Source organism: Colius striatus, chromosome 1 (genome assembly GCF_028858725.1).
Source record: "Colius striatus isolate bColStr4 chromosome 1, bColStr4.1.hap1, whole genome shotgun sequence".
In the NCBI taxonomy this organism is placed as follows: Eukaryota; Metazoa; Chordata; class Aves; order Coliiformes; family Coliidae; genus Colius; species Colius striatus.
In genome coordinates, this window is record NC_084759.1 from 30,893,738 (window position 1) to 30,911,267 (window position 17,530).

Genomic DNA, 17,530 nt, shown 5'->3' on the forward strand with positions numbered 1-17,530 from the left:
GAGTGAGCAAGAGAATATAGAGGGATCTTTTATGTCACTTGGAAACAAATGTTCATTATAAAATTTCAGGCAGGTAGTCTCTATTGGTGCAGAGCTTCATAGAAGAAAAGGACTGGTTTCTCAAAATGTTCTGCCTGGTGACTGTACTGGGAACTCAGTGCATATGAGGCCTTGCAGACATGCAAAAGCATGCGGGTTTATGATTTGCTCTCCATTCCTGCATTCTGTCGACTATCCCAAATCCCTTCATATCTGCAAAGAACTGGGTTTGAACTTTTTCAGATTTGTTTGCTCATTTTTTCCCCCTTAAGGTCTTTAGGGTCATTCAAATAAAATCCTTCATAACCTTTTCCTAGTTGTCAGTGCAATATTTTTTTTGCTTCACCTCTCGTGTTGTTAGCCAAGAGTGTATTCAGTCTTCTCTAAGTGCCTGTGATACTGTTCTTCTCCCTACCCACTCATTCTGCTTTGTTATTGCTATTTTTCACTATGTGCCACTAACATGTTGCCTGTATCTCGGGTGTAGGTCTTGTGGACTTAATTCTATAACTCTAAAAATGTATCTATGCTACCAACTCTTCATCGATTAAGCATTTTTTTAGCTGATTCGCTTTGATAATTTGCTCGTGATGTTCTCTACTGGTCACAGTCAGAGCCAAAAGGAGGAGACACCAAGGAGATGGTAGTTCATAAAAGAGATGATTTCCTGCATTGGAAAGATGACTTGTCACAGAATATTCGATTTATATTTGCTTCATGCACTGCCATGAGAGAGTCACACTCTTCATTAGTCTAGCACATAAAAGGCAGGAAAGATCTGAGCCTGGATTAGAAGAATGAAATGAACTCCAGCATTCAAACTGGATGAGTAACATGGGAAAGAACATGAGCTCCTTCTCATACCAGGCGTGTGCTGATTAGTTTTAAGTCTGTAACACACATTTTAGATTTGCAAGGTCATTGGAAAAATAAAACCACTACTTCATTTTGCATGACAAGTTATTTTTGGTTGGGAGGGGGAGTCACTTTCAAAGTGGCTGAACTAGATTTGAAAGGAAAACGCAAAATAAGAAATAGGTGTCATTCATTTAAAATTGTAAACTAAAATTTCACTTTTTCAAAAGGTACTCTTCAAATCTACTTTTCGATCTGAATAGTCCAAAATTTTTCCTGACATTGCAAATAATATCATCACACCATTCTCTGATTGCTAGTTAACAAGATAACAGCTAGATGTAACTCAAGTGAATGAAACTTCTGCTCTCCTTTCTGACATCCATCTGCCTTGGGTAAAAATCTGTTTCCTTGAGGAAACCATGCCACCTGATCTAGGTGAACCTGCTTCTGCAGGGAGGTGGACCAAATGATCTCTAAAGGTCCCTTCCAACCCCTACCATTCTATGATTCTATGATCTCAATAAATTTATAGATGTGAATCCTGGAAAACCAAGATCTTTTACAGTGAGGTGTAAATGTGAATTACCTCCCTAAGCAGGTTCTGAGAAGTTCTTGTTCTTAAAAAAATATCAGAATACTGTGGCTTCTGCTGTTACATTACAGAATCTTGACCTTCTTGTCTTCTGGTTCTTTGTAGGATTTTGTTTGGTCTGCGCTTTTGAGATTATAATTTCTCAGTATTAAATCAGATGCATTATTACTGCGCAGTGAGATCTGTCGGTAAATATTTAGGATCAAATTTGCATGCTTTGACATCTCTTTTCCTGGGTGCTATATAAATGGTTGAGTAATGTGGTGCCCAGAACATTATACATCTGGAGATAGGCTGAACCTTTTATCCTTAAGCGGGACAATGATCTGTCAGGTGCATTGGAACAAAACATTTCAATCTATGTGCTTATGACACTTGCATTTCAAAGCAGAATTCTGAACATTATGATTTTCTTAATTCAAGCATATCTGTACCTAATGGTATCATCTTCAGAAATCACTTCCTGCAAATAAGCTCCTTTAAAATAATACATCTGTCTGATTTGCTGCAGGTAGCTAAATAATTCCGTAATTTAACAAAGATATCTCTACATCTGAATATCTGGTTTTTAAATCTTTTGAGCAAAGGAGCCGTAAATATCTGCAAGTTTATACAATAACGTGGAATTTACCTGTCTTAAATAGTGGGGTTTTTTTATGAGCACAGGAAAGTTGTTTGTGTGGTTTTCCATGGGAAAAAAAATATAATTTGAAAAATTGAGAAGCTACTTCTTTGCCAGGCACTGTATTATCCCCTGAAGAGAGAACAGATTGGAAATTTAAATAAATAGATGGCAGTTACAGTAGAATGAACTAACCAGGGATGCATCTTGTACAAGATTCAGGTAACATCAAGCCTGACAATCTCAACTCTTGCACATCGTTTGAAATATAAACAACATTTAATTGATTGGGAAATAGGATATTTCACTGAGAAGAAAACCACACTGCTTTCATTATCACTCTGCACTTAGGAGTCAGACTTGTGGAGTGGTGCAGAAGTGGTGTGGTTATCCAGAGAGGCAAGTCTCACGCAGAAAGGATCGAATTCAGTGCAGGGATACGTCAGAAGGGAAGGCAAAGCTGAGATCCTCCTAACAAACCCAATGAATGCCAGCTTTTATTCCTGCTGAAAGACTCCAGATTTTTTTCTTCTTCTTCTTTTTTAGCACAATCTTTTTTTATTAGTAGTATACCAGGACAGAGCCCTACAACAGACGTGTTTCAGCGCTTTAGTGTCAAATCTGTTCACTCACCCTTCCCGTTTTTCGATCATCGTTTTCTCCTTCCTTCTTCCATATGCTGCTGACATCTGCTATGACACAATACATCTGGCTCTGAGAGCCTTGCACAGGGGCTCTGAGCAGGCACGGTGTGAGGCCACTTTTGTCTGCTGGCAGGAGAGTGTACCGTGGGTTCAGCTATCAACAGCCTGGTGTCCCAATTCCCTGGGCACCTCCTTCCAAATGTCTGCAAGAAGCATATTCTCTGTTAAGTATATTACTAAAATGGTCCTCCCTCGTGTAATCTGTATTGTATCAATGCAAATTTTAAGGTTCTAATATAAACCCATTTGATTAAATGTACTGCTATGCAAAATGACTCATGTTAATTACAATGAACTGGGAAATTGCAGCTCACTGTTCTAAAAGTTTGTAGCGTGATTTTGAGAAATGGGGAGGAAACTCAATACCCTCATAATTACTTTTTATTGGAAATAATGGCATCAGCAGGATAAGATAATGGATTTCTGTGTCTCACGTGAAACACCCACCTCTGGAGGAACCTTGTGTGATTTAATTTGGAAGAAAGAGTTTGATGATACAGGGGGGAGAGAGTACCTTTCAAGATATCTTTTAGTAAACGTATGTGCATAAATCTAGTTTCAGCCAGTCATTTATTATATAACTGGAAAAGTTTCTTGGTTACAGCATACAGTTAAGGCTACTTAAGAAATAGTAAGGTAGATATTAATCATTCTTTAAAAGAACCCTTTGGCAGTAAGAATTTGTATTCATTGATTTCTCACATTATGCATTGCCATTGGGTTAAAAATATTATTAATCCCAAAAGTACCAGACTGATGTCCGTGTTGCATGGCATAATTATATAAGGTGTTTGAGGAGGTGAAAAAAAAAAAAGGTGACAACAGTAGACTGAAGAGTTGTGTTTCTAGGTCAGTGCCAGGCACTCTGTGCAGGAGAAGCTCTTAAGCCAAGGGAAAAATAGGTTGTCATTGTGGCACCAGAAATGGCATGTGCTGGGTTGCAAATTGTTTCTGATGCACAGAGCAACAGGGCTGAACCTACTGATGAGAGAGGACAATAAACCTTTTCCCTGACCTGATTCACCCACAGTCACCTGCTGTGGTTTATGATTTTTCATAGTGAATCCAATGTTTGTAGTTTAGACATATTTGTTATAGTGTAATAAATTATTAAATCAGAAGTCTGATTAACAGTAACCTTGGCCATACATCCTCCCGTCTGCAGTTTTATGGAGTGAAGAATATTGCATCCTGAACTGTCCTCTACTACTTTCCTGAAACAGCTGAGCTGAGCTCAGTTTGACAAACCAGAACTGGCATATGATCAACCAAGCTGGTCCAGGCAGACCTGAGGGCAGTGTAGCCATGAGCAAAGGGATAGTGATGACCAGGTGAGGATGAGCCAGGGGACACAACATCTTCCCATGGCACAGCTACAGCTGAGAGAGGACACGGTGCAAATAGATGTGATGTACCACCCTGACTCTGGTCCCCTCCCTATGTGCCCTACAGCACATAGTTCCAATGCTCACCAAAATACCTTTAAGAGGTGTTTGTTAAGTAAATTTGGTAATGAAAACTCTGTCCATACAGGGTACACCTGCCCCTTCCCATCTTAAAAAAGAGTGAAAAAAAATGAGGTCATGAAAGCAACACAAAACATACGCATTCAGGATAGGAGCTTTCTAGTTGTAATCATTAGGGTAAAGAAGAACAGCTCTGTCTTTTCAGCATCTCTTTGCAAGCCTAGAGGCATTAGGGGAGCAAGATTAGGGACAGAAGGTAGCTTGTGCCAACTTTGGACAACACCGTGGCCCATAGAAGAATATAAAAGTATTGCTGTGATTTAGACAGGCTACAAGTGGTGTGCAAATTATCATAGAATCATAGAATGGTAGGGGTTGGAAAGGACCTTTAGAGATCATCTAGTCCAACCCCCCTGCAGAAGCAAGTTCACCTAGATCGGGTCGCATAGGAACGTGTCCAGGCGGGTCTTGAAGACCTCCAAGGAAGGAGACTCCACAACCCCTCTTTTTTGAAAATTTGAGAAAGCTCAGGGTTGGGAAAATACTAATATGGCTAAAAACAACTGTAGCCCCAGTGCTTGACCTTGACCTAGCTGGAAGTCCAATATAAAATGTCACTCTTGAAATACAGAAACATGAAGTAAGCTTCATTTACAAGATCTCTACATGTGTAAAATTGATAGTAATAATAGGAGTATTTTAATGCCTGGCTTCAGAGTGTTGGATTAGTCTATCTTCTTTCAAATGGCAAAGGCCTTAGACACCATCACCCAAGTTGTTAAAGCACCTTATGGAGGTGCACAGTGTTGAGAGATAAGTAGTCACAATATTTCAGATTACTCTGGGTTGAATTCTGCCCTGCGTCACATGGGGAAATTCCATCAGCTGAAAGTAAAATATCTGTTTCCAACACTTTTTCCCAGTGTGCTTTCCTGTAGCAGTTCTCATCATAGCTTTCTCTATTAAAAAGTTATTCCAGTTGGAATTGCTTAAAGTTGGTCAAAGTAAAAGCAGAAAAATGCAAAAATATTGTCAACAATTCTTCCTTCTTTTCTCATAGAAATATCCCTGTTGACAGTTTCCCAGACAACTCCAGGGATGCATTTTCTTTTCTTTATATTTTATTTCCTCTAAATTGTGAGCTAGGATTTAAGTGCCAAATATCTCCAGTTAATATAAGAGGAATTTGAAATATCTTATCTCTAGAGGCCTATGACTGAGTCTAGCAACACCCGGAATCTTTATCGACAGACACCCAGCAAGACATCTTCAATATTAAAACAACATAGTGTGCATCACAGCTTGTGGTATAACTGAAAACGCAACACAGGTACACAAGTGCTGGGTAGGTGTTCTGTACTTGGTGTGCTTGTGTAATGGTTGGTGATACTCTGACCAAATGTAGAAGAGATGTTGCAGAGATGTGTACTATGAGCAGGTCACCCCAGGCTCCCTTTCCATGTAGCTGAGGGAAGCAGTCACTTCTGGGACACAGTTCACTTGACCCCCAAACAGACACCTAGAATGGGACTGATGAAACCTGTTCAATAGTTCTTAAGGTCTTTTCCAACCAAACAATTCTATGATTCTACAATTCAGTGAATCTGTGATTCTCTGCTTCTATGACAAGTGTTCATCTCTTTCTATTGACTGTACTGGGACCCTGGGGTTCCGAAATCATATCTTGACAGGAAAGAGATAAATCCTACTTTATTTGCTTAAAACATCCTGCAGATTGGAGGAGAAAAAAAGCTTTAAGTGCAATAAATAGTTTGCTACATGCTCATTTTAAAAGAACAATTACATATGGGAGCATGTCTTACATAAAGGAATTTATTTTAAGAGTATGTTTTTAAACAGGGTGTATTTATGTACATCCTACTGTGAGGGAATAATTTTGAACAGAATTAAGAGTTTTGTTTTATTTTTTTAATTAATGGCTGCAATCATGAGGCAGTTCATGCTCTGCTTAGATTAGGTTCCATTGCTGCATTGCTTCTACTATTTATCTACTAAATAAAAAAATAAATTAACAATTTTGCATAAAAATCTGATTTTATAAGTGAACCTCTGATTGCTCAGAAAGAGTCACAGCATTCTGGGTGAAGGAAATTAATTCATGGTGAGTTACCTTATGCCAGTCACTGAGTAGTCAGCTCAATATAAAAGTTAGAAATTAAAGTGAAATCAGGAAATTTTAAAACTGTAGGGAAAATATTTCATTAAGTAATGTGCTTCTGTTGTGCATATATTACCCTCTTGCATTTTTTACTGTATCTTCTAATTATGTAATCAATTAAGATGCTGATGCTTACCAATGAAAGGATTTTTTTTCCTGCTAGTAGAGGGCCATGAATTAAGTATAACAGGCTCATAGACCTCTGCAGCTTCCTGAAGGTATAGTATGTTGAAAACAGGTTTTCAGCATGTCCTTTTAAATGGATTGAATCTATGTGGCATGTTTATGAACACCCCTTACAGACACCACTGTGCCAAATAAAAACAGAACGAGTGAAGGGGTGTTTTAATTTCATACAGTCTCTATAACAAAACAACACACAGATATATACTGGGGAGATGTTAAAGGAAGAAAAAGGGAGTATGCTTCTGTGCAACTGATTTTCCTCATTCATCTCTATGAAGCATCTTTGCTCAGTTCTGCACACTTTCTTCACAAGTCTCAGTGTACCTCTTCAGAGGTACTTCTGTGTATCATTTTTCCCAACTTTGCTGTTCGTGTCTTGACCTAGACTGAATGGGATAATTTACTCTAAGTGGTACTTCAGTATTGGGTGATAAATTATGTGTGATGATATAGATAATGATGTCTACAAGGAAAAAAGAGGACCATTCAGCTGTTGTTACTCTCTATTCACAATCAGCTTCATCCTTGGTGTTAACAGGCCAGTGCCATCTGCAGGGTGACCCGACTATACAGACTGTTGGAAATTGCATGCTAACATTGCCAGAAGCCATTACAGGTTATTCTTATTGACTACTGTAATTATAATAAACATTACGTTCTAGAGATGAGTTCCTGGTTGTATTGGAAGTGTGACATCCAGCTCCCATGCATTTCAGCAAGCTGAAGATTTTGCCCAGTCTTTTTGAGAGCCTTATCCTCGTATTTTCTTGCAATGAAGAGGCTTTGCATGAGTGTTGTTTACATTTGGCTTTTCTGAGGCCTGTATTCAGCCAATCTCACTTATCAGAGCCACTTAATACTTACCTGCCATAGATGTATCCAGCAAAGCTCAGAAGTGGAGTCTAATTCAAGGGACAATATGGAAAGAAAAGATGTCTATCTGAGTCCCCAGAGACAATTAGTTAATGAACAATGATGATGAATCACATTAATGTAAAGTCACAGCAGATACATCATAATTCAAAGGGAAGGTGTTACAATGCTCTTATTTTGCAAATTTTTTCAGGGACCTTGAGTGAACATTCCTACTCAGCTGTGGAGAACAAATTCTATTTCTGTAGCTAAAAGCACTTTTCAGTCAATAAGATGGTAAAGACCAGGCGATGTAAAATCTATTCTTCACAGGCTGTAGGCACAGAGCATATCACTAGTCCTCTTTGTACTTTAGGCTCCTCACCTTTAGCAAAGCAATTACTGATTCTGAATAAAAGCCCAAATCATCACTTAAGAATTAGTATTTTACTATTCTTTGTACATGGAAAGTGGAATCTTGCAAACGCTGTCACTCATTTCTGTATCCTGTATCACAGTTGGTTGGGTTTAATATTTTCTGATTTTCATTTGAAGTGTTTTCTGGTTATAACTATACTACTTCTCACCACCGTAAGTGTATACATTCTCCTATTGAAAGGTACACCTAGCATCTAAAATATATATAAATAAATCTAAGCAACAAAGACTAGATGAGACATTTAAAATGATTTGTTGGGAAATGGAAGTTTTATAGGATAAAATCCTGGGGAAGAAACGAGATCAAATTGCATAGAAATCATTCCACAGGAAGACACTCTGTTATAATAACATTTTCTTGCAGTTCAGCTTAAATGAGACTTAAAAAGAAACGTGTCCTCTTAATCCCAATGAAGCCAGAAGTGTAATGGATGCTGTGCTAAGAGTCCTCTGAGTAAGCTGAGAGCACTGTGTGAGGAAAGAAGATTACTTGGGGAGTAAAATCTAGCAAAATCTAGTGCACAAAATCTAGCCAGCAGTTTTGGTGATCGTTCTGCATCCAACTATAACTTTAATTACCCGAATGGTAGACCTAAAACTATAATCCAGGTGTTTCCCTGGATTTGCCTGGAATTCTTTTGCAAAAAAAAAAGACAACAAAACACAGCCAAAAAATACAACACAAATACAGACACAGCATCTGTTCAAAGCAGTTCCTTGTAATTAATCAGTGCTTTGAGGAGGAATTGTTCAATCTCGTCATTGTTCATTAATTAAGAATGTGATGTTAGTCAAATCTGTTGACAAAAGTACAACTGAGCCCAAGCTCCAAAACAGAGCTTTCAGTTGAGCAGATTAACACAGACATATTTCATTTCCTCAGTGGCTCCAGTAACAGAGAGGTCTCGACACTCCTGCTGTGAGGTCATTCTGTATCACTGAACAGCTTTAAGGAAGATGTTGTGAAAGCAAGGAGTCAAGACATTGTGAAAGCAATGAGTTAGGCCACAGGGAAGGGATGGAGGTTTGGGGTTGTTTTTTTTTTTTTGTAAGAAAGCTGTTAAAATAAGCAGAAGACAAATCTTGAAGGAAGATTTGTGTAGCTTCATGAGGCAGTATTGGCTTCCTACGTCTGAGAGAACAAGGACCCAAGAAGTTGCCCAAATTATATACTGCCAGCAGGATTTATGGTGATTTTAATGTGACATGGAGCAGAAAATGTATTCTCAGTGGGATATTTATGCCTCCAATTTAAAACCTGTGCTTTGATTGTTCTAGATGATAGCAAGTTTTCAGAGGCCATCACAGTGCTGCTTACCTGGATTGAGCGAGGTGAGGTGAATCGTCGCTCTGCAAACCAGTTTTATTCGATGGTGCAGTCAGCCAACAGCCACGTCCGCCGGCTCATGAACGAAAAGGCCGCTCATGAGCAAGAGATGGAGCAAGCCAAGGAGAGTTTCAAAAATGCCTTAACGGGAATCCTCACTCAATGTAAGTAGCTCCTTTTTGTCCAGTATTGTTGTAGTGATGGTGGTGGTGGTGGTAGTAGTGTATTTTATCATTTTGCTTGCTTGCTTGTTTGGGGGTAAGTAGTTGCAATGCAGTCATATTCTACTTCATATCCTATTCCATACTCTGTGGCAATTTGGAGGATCAAGGACCATTCCTAAGAGCTTATTTCTCAAGGTGAGCAAAGTTTCAGCAGTTTTTTTATTAATAAATGAGGACATGCTGTACGCATAATGTCTACGGTTGTGTAGACATAACGCTTCAGGAACGGACCAGGCAGAAGCCTCGCTGCTCTGAGAAAAGATCATGCTTTTGTGGAGAGAAGTGATATATAGCCTGTGCATTGCAGCTAGTTAACTAGGCCAATTACAGAAGAGAGGACAATTAGGTTATATTTTTAGCCTGGATTTAGGTAAAAGGAAGTAGGATTCAGAGACTTTTAAGGATATATTCACAGCATACAGGCTACCTCCACAGTAGAAGAATATTCTGTGCTGCTACTGGCATTGGCACTACTTGGCTGATACAATGCCAGTATTAATTTGGCATATAAACTAACTTAAATATTTAGTGCTGGCAGCTATTTCCTTAGTAAGGAAATATAATCTGTGAAGTTATCTTAATGACATTCCCTCATAAAACAACAATTGGGATACTTGCCTGGAAGTGTTTTTCAAGAGGAAGAGGAAAAAAGAGAAGAGAAAAGAAGAGAAGAGAAGAGAAGAGAAGAGAAGAGAAGAGAAGAGAAGAGAAGAGAAGAGAAGAGAAGAGAAGAGAAGAGAAGAGAAGAGAAGAGAGGAGAAAGGAGAAAAATAAAAGGAGAAGAAAGAAAAGTATTTACGTTATTTCTGCTTTTTAATGTGTCTTCTAATGGCTGCTCAAGCAAGACGTTATTCAGAAGGGTGGACCCTCTCAGATACAAGTTAAAAAAACCCTCAAAGGTAATTTGCCAGCTGGAGGACAATGGAGTTATATTGTCATTTCTGAGTTGCACCCCTAATATTTACATTTCAAAAAAATCCAAACCCTAAAGGCTTTTCTGCAGTATTTTTCTGTTTCTTCGGTGATCATCCTTCAGAAGTTAGGACTGAAGGCAGAAGTTTGGATGGACTTGCCTGGGTTAGGAGAACATCTCCTGGAAGCTTTCTGCATATATGTAGGAGAGCTTAGCATCTCAGAAGACCAATTCACCCCAGGGCACATGTCCTTCTAAATTAAGAGCTTAAACACCTGAATTTAGGAATAAAGATTCTGGGCTCAGGACATTTGATTTCTGAGAACATATGTTCAGTGAGTAAATTTTTAAGACCAGAAAATTCCCTTGGTAATTCGTTATGCTGTGTCGTCTTCTGTCTCAGCATCTAAAAAGCAGTGTGAGGAGCAGGGATGCAGGCACCATGCATGGCCATGCTGTTCAGTGCACACCAGGGCCTCTGTAGTTTTGTGTGCAACAGCCAGCCCTAGCATTCAGAAATGCCTTCTTCAGCTGCATTTTAAAAAATCCCCCATTGTCAGCAGGCTGAACTTTAGTTAAATCAGTCTAAATTAGCCCGTTTGTCACCAACTGTTGTAGAACATCTGTCACTTGGAAAAAGAGCTCCCTGTAGTTTCAGGTGGAAACTTGCAGTTTTGGCTATCTGGTTTGTTCCTGTAATGTGCTGAATGCTGAACTTACAAAAACAGAGTTGCAGAGTAACACGGTCACAGCAATGCCTCGAAGAAGAAAGTTTCTGACATATCTAGCCTATGAGGACAGGGTCAGCAAAAAAAAAAAAAGGCTGAGAGAAAGGTGTTACACTCTGTGGATTTTATAAGAACAGATTTTATGAGCTTTCCAGATGCCCCACATTGGTTATTTTATAAACATCATAAACACTGGCCATTATTAGCATTAATGAGTCTTATTAAAATTCTCTGCAAACTTGCTATGAACAGATGGATGTTTTTTGCTTTATACATGTGTATGCCTGAGATTGTTAAACATGGAGACTGTGAAATGAGCTTCCCTTCTTCAAGAATTTTCCTGTGTATGAAATGATCTGAGAAATCTTCATGTGTTTTTTTAAACTATTTTCCCACAACCATGTGTAATTGGTTAAAATATGTCACTTGCTTTATGAAGAAGAGTTTGAAAATGCTAAATGTCCAAAACAAGTGTTTGTGGTCTGTTAAATTCTTCAGAGTGGCAAAAAAAACCCCACTTCTGCTGTTGTGCAGTAAGGATCCAAAAGTCTAGTGTAATGCTGCAGCTGTGTGGCCATTTGACATAAATATTACAGTATTTTTAAAATGCCATGTGGCATTCCTCCATCATGAACTAGGTCAGATATCCAACTCTGAGATGACCAATCTGGGCTTTCCTTGCAGTCAGAAGAGAAAAATAAGCATCTCCAGGGGATGAGTCATCAAACCGACCTCATGGTGCTCTTCCAGTGAGATGAATCATACCTTGTTGATGCCATTTTTATTCTGCTGCCCAGAGAGGATTCACAGGGGGCCTAGCTTGGAAGCAGATGTCCAGCTTTCTACATGCCTTGTTCAGAGTAGATTAATCCCACTTACAGTGTATAGACTTGATACAGAGGGACATAATGTAAAGGAAGAAATTGGAGTTAGATGAAAGTGCCATCATTGTAGCAGCGAATCTTACAGGGAGTGAAGAAGAAATACGTTAAGAAAATGGGCTTGAAGTGCGCTCATCTGGAACACACACACTGTCTGTGTGGCTCTCAGTGTAAAATGCTTTCTTATTAATGAGGATTAGTGTGGCCAGAACATTTCCGTTTATGGCCCAACTACTAAAGTAGCACAGGTATTGAAATCTGTACTATAAATTTCTGCCTGGAGGTATTTAGAAGATTACCAAGAGGATTACCCCTAAAAATTTGAGTCAGGTGTTCGGCTCATGTATTAATTACCTGACCAAGATACTTGTGCCAGGATAATCTGTGAAATAAAGTGTATTACTGCTGTCACATCATCAGTTTACAGCCCCTGATTTAATTTCCACAGGGATTCTTAGCCTTGTTATGGTGCTTCTTCAGTTACTTAAGGGATAAAGAGAAAAATGTCCACTTCCTTGTTTTTTTTATAAATGATTTAGTTTTTTCTAGATTTGAATCTGTGCTTAAAATATGGATTGTTTTCCATGATGCTTGATAGTCCTGTCCTTGTAGTTTGATTTCAGTTTGCTTCCACAGCACAGTTACGTGTGCCACTGCTCCCTGACTTTCCATGTGTCTCTATTTCATTTCCTCCCAATCCACCTCTTCAGCCTAAGGCTTATAAATGTTCATCTATATGTTTCTATTTTTAAGAAAAATGAAAGCCCTAGAGACATCTTCATTGGACTGTTTTTTAGACTACACCAAAGCTGCAATTCTCTCCACTGACTTTCTCCTCCATGCGCCGTGAACTTTGTCTACCTCTTATTAAGGTTTCAGATTGTTAGTGTAGTCAAAGTACCTATAGGTGAATGAAGATGAAAATCCCCATATTCAAAAATTAATTTGATATCTCAAGAGACAGATATGCAAGGAGAAGGAAGTGTCCCAGTGTCCAAGTAGATAGATACACAGTGTAATGAAGTGCCCCGTGGCTGGGAACTGAGCAGCTTTTGAAACTCACTTATTTTGTCTTTGTCTTAATTTTTACTAATGGCTGACTCTTGAAGGGACTTAGGCATCATATCTCCACTGGGATCTATGAATTCATCTGTCATGTGCCTGAGAGGGGAACGGTAGAAAGGTGGTTTTTATCATGGAATCCCCTGGACAGATTACTTCCTTGTCATGTGGTGGCTTTCATTTTCATTCTCTCGACCTTCAGGGAATTTCAGTGCCTAGTGACCAGGACAATCTTTTGGAAAGATATGTTACCCTGAATGCCAGTGAAGGAACTGGACTTAAGCCTCCTCTCTTCTAGGAGTGCTCAAAATGGTGAGGTCCAGTGCTCTGAAATGTGATATTGACCTTCTTTAGGCTGTTTTAGGCTCCTGACCCAGAATGATGCCAGCTGGAGGGAGATGTCTTTCTGTCTCCTGCAACATCACACTGAACAGAGAGAATAGTTGCATCTCTTGCACATCCCCATCCAAGGGATGTGTAATGAATAGTCTAGCAGCTAGCTGAGGTAATGGCCTTCTACTTATCCCCAGGCTCGAAGCCCTTCCTCAGTTCTTTGTAGGACCCTTAGCTTTTAATCCACCAGAATTGATACGAGACCATCATCAAGGTCTTAGAACTTGTGTAAAAGGCCAAAGTGTCAAAATGTGAGTCTGAAGGTATGCATAGACATATGGTTCATCCTACAGGGCAAGCTGGAGTATAAGCCTACAGAGTAATTTATTCTAGTGTAAGTAATCACAGATGTGTCCTTACCTCCTGGTGGACGTGAGGTTCCTGGAAAGGGAAGTCAGTTCCCAGCGACCCTGGGATCCCTTTGTGCATAAGGGAGAAGAGATGTGCTGCAGCTTCTCACCCTGCTTTCGCAAGCACTAATTAGCTCCCTAAATGACTTAGATGTGTTTAAATGTTACCATCTCAAATTTCATTCACAACATCTAAGTGGCAACCCTTCTATCAGTGCCAGGCAAGCCAATGCCAACCCACAGTTAATGGCAATCCAAGTTAACACAATTTATAAGGGGGCTGGATGCAATCTTCAGGAGCACTGCTGGAGTGTTTGTGAACTGTAAACTAGATTTTTCCACTAAATAAAAAGAAAATACTGGGGTCCTTTTCCTAGTACAGTTTTAATTGTTGCCAGGGAACTAAACTATCTTAGTTTTTGGCCACTTAGGAAGTTTTAAAATGCAAAGATTCATATCCGTGGATAATAGTGGCATTATTATTTCTTTCAAAGAAGGAAAGAGACTGCATCTGAGTAAGTTCCTACTTTACTTGGACAATAAGCTGACTTCTGAGAGGGTTAGAAAAAGCACTGTGTTTTTCATTATGTCACTGTTGTATCTTTGCCACAAAAGGCATGGTGATGGCAGAGGAAAAGCCACCATATGGGAGTGGTATCGCAGCTTTACAAGGAGCTGTGATCAGAGTGATATGCTATGATGCTTTGAATCTGTATAGGTGCATCTCGGTACTATGCTGATATGAGTGAGGAGGCACCCAGAGCAACTGTAGTATTAGGCACCATTTAAAGCAAGGGCTCAGCACCATCATCTAGAATTTTATGACACTCTACCTGCCATCGCTTGGTTTGATTTTTCAAAATTATCCCAAAGTCTGAACTACATGGTCCAGTTCCAGGCACTGTGTAGACATTCTTCCTATCTTGCTATTCATTCTCAGGCTCAGTATACAGGGTACCTGCCACTTCTTTCTGTAGTCAGCAAGCTTGTCTGCTTCCCCATGCTCTTCCATTACATGTAAAGGTGTACATGGAAATAAAGACAAAGAGATACAGATGAGTACATCTTTTAAGAAATCCTGAAACCAAAGAAACCTAGAATCATGACATTATGTAGTTCACCCATTTAGCTTATTGCTAAATACCCTTATCTCTTTTATTCATGGTACAAGATATGGGCCATTATACAACTTTGAGCTGATTCAGTAGGACTGTTCATTGTGAAAAATCAAATGTTTGGGGTGAAGACTGTGTGTCATGATCCCCTCCTTGAGAAGGTCAGGATCGCTACCTTGAGTTTTTCCTGTCTTCCTACTGAAGGACTTAAGTGGTGTATTGCAGTACTCTGATTCTTTATTAAACAGCTGGTAGGTATCTGCTATAAATGCCACACCACCACCACCCCACCCTGCCCAAAAAGAAGGAAAAAAATTGAAGTTAAATAATTCTGAAGGGAAAAGCATTCTCAAAGTTCTCCTTTGTTCAGATTTGTTCATTTTCATCCTCTGATCTCCCTGGATATGATTTAATCTGATTTAACATTATCAGCATCTTTGTGGGTAGAATCTGATTTTTTTAATATTAAAAAAGGAATAAAAAAAGCTAAAAATGCTTTTTAAGCTTTCTTCAAAAACGGATTGGGAACAGTTTTGTTTTTCTCATTGTAGGTTCACTTCAAAAATTGCTCACTTACCTTAGAAAAGGTAGAATTTACATTGATACGACGATAATTACTAAAATCACCATCTTATCTGATTTGCTTTAAATTCTGTAGTGCAGTCCTTTCTCCCTCTAATCCTTCCACTTCTTAGTTTATTCTCTTAGTACTAAAAATGAAGATACTGAAAGCACACTAGTTAAAATTCTCTTAGCAGCCAGACTTTTTATATACATTCATACTTTCCAAGTATTCTTTCAATTGCCCTGCATTAATAACAACTTTTAAAAGGATTTTCCTGCTCCTTAATTGTCCAGTCTTACCAGTCTTTCTTTCATTTGCCAGTGACTAATTCAAAAATATGAGCTTACTTTATGTGCAATTTTTAGGTCATCATTAAGCTCTTTGTGAAAGAGATTGAGTCATATAATGTGGTTTTACAGTGCAGCCCAGATCTCAGCTGGTGTCATAGAATGCCACTGTAATACAAATAAAAACATTAATCATTCATGTCATTAGTTGCCACTATTGCTTTCTACCTTAATGTATTTCTTAAAAAAAATTAAATACAAAATAACTTCCACAATCCATCCAGTCCCTTTTGATTAGCTCATTTAGTCGGTGTGCACTTTGCTTGCTTCTGTACTGATAATTTGTCCAGTAACCCTCAGCTGAGTATCTCTTTTCTTTTTCCATCTCATGTACAGATGTTCTCAAAAGCATTTCTATCCAGGATGCTGCAGCAATGGCGGAGAACAGAGATGAAAGACTCCATTTCCATTTTACCTTGCATTCTTACAATTGCTCCTCACTTTTTGACAGTATAACCCTTTATGATTGCAACCTATAGTGTTTCAGGTAGCTTATTCCTTCGTGTTTAATTTTCTTTTAATTTCTTTGTTCCTCCCCTTGACTGTAGCCTTCACTCCACCTAAACTCAATAGGAATCTTGGTATCGATTTAAGCATAGCCAGAATTTCATCAGAAACATTTGTCGTGTTATTTTTAAGACTTTTTTTTTTTTAAATGTAGACCATTAAATATGCATGGTGTTCTATATCAAAATAAAAGCCCTACCTCTCAAGAGATTTCAGTCTAAAAGCCCCTTTTTGACAACTCATGACACTTCCCTGGATCCTGTAGGTCTCCTAGATGATGAAGCAAATTTCAAATTAAAAGCATGTGCTTGAAAGGCATGGAAACCTGTGCTTGTTTTGAGCTGCCTTGCTGAGTAGAGGTGGAGGTAAGGCTCTGATGCTTCACAGAACTGAACTGTAAATGCTATATGGAAATGAGCAGTAACGGATGAGTTTAAGACATTGGAGCAAGGAAGGAAAGATATCAGCTTCACCTAAAAGGTTTGCTGAGTTGACTGTGGATATCATGTGGCCTGCACATATAAAACTGTTCAGACCGCTTGTAGATGAATTAATAAACCTCATAAATGTTAATATCTCTATGCAACTATGACTGGTTCAAATACTCCCTTCAATGACACTAATCTTGCATTGTGTCAAATCACACCATTTGTCTCAGATGGTGTAATTCATGATGATGACAGAGATCTTATGGGGCAGGAAAAGAGTTTTGGAATGAAGTGGGCTATGTGGGAGAAGAAGATGGACCAACAGAACGAGGGAATAAGAATACACAAAGAAGATGAGACTGGAGGCAGTAAACAAAGGGAGAGGAGAAAAAGTCATGTCAGGCAAGGGAACATAAGGTATGGCAACAAATGGAGAAGTAAATGTTCCCACGTAAAATGTATGAGATGATTATTCTTTTTTAATTATTTGCATCTTCTTTGCCAGAAGAGGCCATGGCTTTTGAAGCCTCTTCACCCACCTCTCTATACTTTTTCTTCAGCAAAAGAAAGCACGTTGTGCCCAAAACAAACATAGCCCTTGTGATATCCTATGAACATCCTAATTTGCAAGATCCTTAGACAGTTATTACTTAAAGAATCTCTTCACTTACTGAGACCTGCCTGACTTTATTCACATTTATGATATTCCTTCAACTCAGAGTTCCTCTGGTGTTCCTTTTTCTAGACAGGCTTA

At 38.8% G+C, this 17,530-nt stretch overlaps 1 protein-coding gene across 1 annotated transcript in view; it reads left to right on the top strand.

Annotated features, from left to right (window-relative positions):
* Positions 1-17,530, top strand: part of ENOX1 (ecto-NOX disulfide-thiol exchanger 1) — a 262,050-nt gene that overhangs the window by 166,731 nt on the left and 77,789 nt on the right. Inside the window, exon 7 of the mRNA XM_062020485.1 lies at positions 9,215-9,427. Within this exon, the coding sequence (XP_061876469.1) occupies positions 9,215-9,427 (213 nt within the window). The remainder of the gene's footprint in view (positions 1-9,214; positions 9,428-17,530) is intronic.